At 45.7% G+C, this 1,487-nt stretch overlaps 1 protein-coding gene across 2 annotated transcripts in view; it reads right to left on the reverse strand.

The window, feature by feature from the left end:
* The window catches only part of GGA2 (golgi associated, gamma adaptin ear containing, ARF binding protein 2), a 44,136-nt gene that overhangs the window by 31,517 nt on the left and 11,132 nt on the right, over positions 1-1,487 (reverse strand). For both annotated transcript variants that reach the window (XM_017534390.2, XM_037740587.1), the window contains exon 2: positions 610-694. In XM_017534390.2, coding sequence (XP_017389879.1) covers positions 610-694 — 85 coding nt within the window. The remainder of the gene's footprint in view (positions 1-609; positions 695-1,487) is intronic.

Raw genomic sequence — 1,487 nt, forward strand, 5'->3', positions numbered from 1 at the left:
AAAAAAAAAAAAGAAAAGAAAAAAAAATATCTGGATGACTCACTTGATTCTTCAGGTCCTATCCAGTTGCTTTGGAAACAGAATTCAATAAAACCTTCCCCATTTCCTTTTTCTTAAGATTACATTTAAATGGTGGAGAATACACAGATCTCTTTTAATTAGGTAATGTGGTGACATTCTATCGGTATCATTCAGAGTTCTCTTCAGCATTAGTGTTTTATAACACTATTTAAAATTTATAACTGCCAGTTACAAATGAACTATCCTGTGTGTGTGTGTGTGTGTGTGTGTGTGTGTGTGTGTGTTTTAAATATGAACTTGCTAATTTTAGAAAAATAATGTTTTTAGGATTATAGGGGAAAACAAGAGAATGAATGCCAGCCTGACTGTATTTTTATGTTTTTGAGACAGGGTCTCGCTGTGTCACCAAGGGTGGTCTCAAACTCCTGGGCTCAAGCAATCCTCCCGCCTTGGTCTCCCAAAGTGCTGGGATTACAGGCATGAGCCACCGAGCCTTGCCTAGAGAGCTTAACTCTAAAACAATCTCGAGAGACAAAGTTCTACACTCTATACTCCAGAGTCAACTACGTGTGTGAGAAGTCACCTTACCCATTGGGGTCAGTGTTCACCTGCTCACAGAAATTCTGGATAGCTGACCAATCCTGTTCCGACATGCTTGGGTCTGTGGCTTTGTCTGTCAAATAAATAATAAAGTTAGAGAATGTATAAGAAGAAGAAATTTACATCCCTCCCCATACACATGGCAGCCAAGGGCTGTCTCATCACAGCTCTACAGGATCAGACCAGTGGACAGACAGCCAAAAGGAGAGGAATTGTGCCTGCACTGCCCACCACCATCCAGCATAGCGCTGGGCACATGGTATGCCCTTACCGAATATTTGCCGACTGAACGAACAAGCAAATTAACTAGCAAGCTGGCTGGGCACAATGGCTCATGCCTGTAATCCCAGCATTTTGGGAAGCTGAGGTGGGCAGATCATCTGAGGTCAGGAGTTTGAGACCAGCCTAACCAACATGATGAAACCCTGGCTCTACTAAAAACACACAAAAATTAGCTGGGTGTGGTGGTGCATGCCTGTAATCCCAGCTACTTGGGAGGCTGAGGCAGGAGAATCGCTTAACTTGGGAGGTGGAGGTTGCAGTGAGCTGAGATTGGGCCACTGCACTCCAGCCTGGGCGACAGAGGGAGGCTGTCTCAAAAAAAAATGAACAAGCTATTCCCCTGAAAGCAGCTCCATTTCTGGTGCAGAGGTTGGCCTGGGTATTGTCTGAGTCGGGATGCCCCCACCTGGCCTGCAACAAGCAGAGACAGAAGCCAGCATTGGAAAGGCCACCTGGAAGTGTCTCAGCAGTGTGACAGGAAGACAAGAACACACCACCAGAAGGAATACCATCCTGCCTGTTCATAAAACTTCCAGTGGCAGCCACGGTGGCTCATGCCTGTAATCCCAGCACTTTGGGAGGCC

This window comes from Cebus imitator, unplaced genomic scaffold, assembly GCF_001604975.1.
Source record: "Cebus imitator isolate Cc_AM_T3 unplaced genomic scaffold, Cebus_imitator-1.0 Scaffold85, whole genome shotgun sequence".
Lineage (NCBI taxonomy): Eukaryota > Metazoa > Chordata > Mammalia > Primates > Cebidae > Cebus > Cebus imitator.